The 1,460-nt window shown below is 48.0% G+C and overlaps 1 protein-coding gene across 1 annotated transcript; it reads right to left on the reverse strand.

Annotated features, from left to right (window-relative positions):
- Positions 1-450: 450 nt before the first annotated feature.
- LOC128667345 (uncharacterized) lies at positions 451-1,236 on the reverse strand. The gene has a single exon (XM_053737008.1). The coding sequence runs from the start codon at positions 1,234-1,236 to the stop codon at positions 451-453; it is 786 nt and encodes a 261-aa protein (XP_053592983.1).
- Between the last annotated feature and the right edge of the window lie 224 nt (positions 1,237-1,460).

Below are 1,460 nucleotides of genomic sequence, written 5' to 3' on the forward strand. Positions count from 1 at the left end.
GCGATGGCGTCCCAAACAGTTAAAGCATAAGCGGTAATGCTGAACAATCGTCCTTCGGTTCAGTGGCGACGCCTTCTGGTAGCTGGGGCAAAATAGAACGAAGTGCTTCTCCCTGCAGATTGGGCACATGCCCGGTTCACTCGTACGCTCCTTGGGAGTGAAAGCGACGTAGCTAGCGGAACCGGTGGATGTAGATGGCGTTGATCTAGCAGGAGTAGCGGATTTACTGCTCCCAAACTTAACTTGTTTGGTTGTAGCGGCTGACTTAGCGTAAGACTTTGGTGATAGTGGTCTCTCACTGGTACTCTTAACTTGCGTTGAGGTTATTTTAGCGCCAATCTCTGAGTTTTCCCACGCACGAACCTTGGCCTTGAGCATATCGTGCAGCTGTTGGTAAGTGGGAAACTCATTGGATAACCCAAGCGAAGCCATCCATTCCACCCTCAGATCTCAAGGCAAGCAGCGAACAGTCAAACGAATTAAAAAGGGGTCCAACTCACAAATTGGAATTCCCAATGCAGCGATAGCGTCCAGCGATTTTTTGTTAGCGAGTAACAGTGCGTCCAAATCAGCAGCAGAGTGTGAAGTTAGCGGTTGGCGATCCAGCAAATCATCGATATGCATATCGAGCAATCGACGTGGATTTGTGTAGCGAGTATTCAGCAACTCCCAAGCGGGTTGGAAAGCGTCATCTGTGATCTGGAGATTAGCGAGTAATGCAGCGGCCTCACCTTTTACCTGCGTCTTCAGGTAATGCATCTTCTGAGACCCAGTTAGCGAATCTTCATTAATGACGAGAGACGTGAACAAGTCCTTGAACGAGTCCCACTCGTCATACGACCCTTGGAAAGTTGGCAGCTTGATTTGTGGCAGGTTAGATTTATGCACTCCACCAAAGTAAGCGGTCTGATCGTGATTAGCGGGCTGAACTTCATGAGCAGGTTCTGGAGCGGGTCTAGCAGCGCTGAGTCTCACTCTAAGAGAGGTATAAGCAACGTTAGCGGTTTCATAAGCGTTACCTGTATGATATTCGTTGGTAATGATCTCAGGTACGTCTTCGTATAGCCTCTCGTGAGTCGAATTGAAGCGGTTCCACAACTCCGTCAGGATAGCGAGTTCAGCGTCAATGGCGGCAGCACCTTGGGTAGCGAGTACAGCGTCAGTCAAGCGGTTGGACATATTGCGCATCGTGTCGATGCGTTGCATTTGAAGAGCAATTTGAGCTTCGGCGGCCATCTTGTTAATACGTGGCACACAAAATGGACGCGATGACGTGAAACCGACGCTAAGTTTTCGATCTTTTCTGTTTTAAAAGTCTTTTTACACCGGTGTGTAAAATAGATCACCCTGGGCAGCACTCTAGCAGTGCTCAGCAATGCCCACGGCACTTAGCGATTTTCACGACACAGAACTGACACTACACTTTTTTTCTCACAATTTTTTTTTTTTGATTTTTTTTT

This window comes from Microplitis demolitor, chromosome 2 (genome assembly GCF_026212275.2).
Source record: "Microplitis demolitor isolate Queensland-Clemson2020A chromosome 2, iyMicDemo2.1a, whole genome shotgun sequence".
NCBI classification, from domain to species: domain Eukaryota; kingdom Metazoa; phylum Arthropoda; class Insecta; order Hymenoptera; family Braconidae; genus Microplitis; species Microplitis demolitor.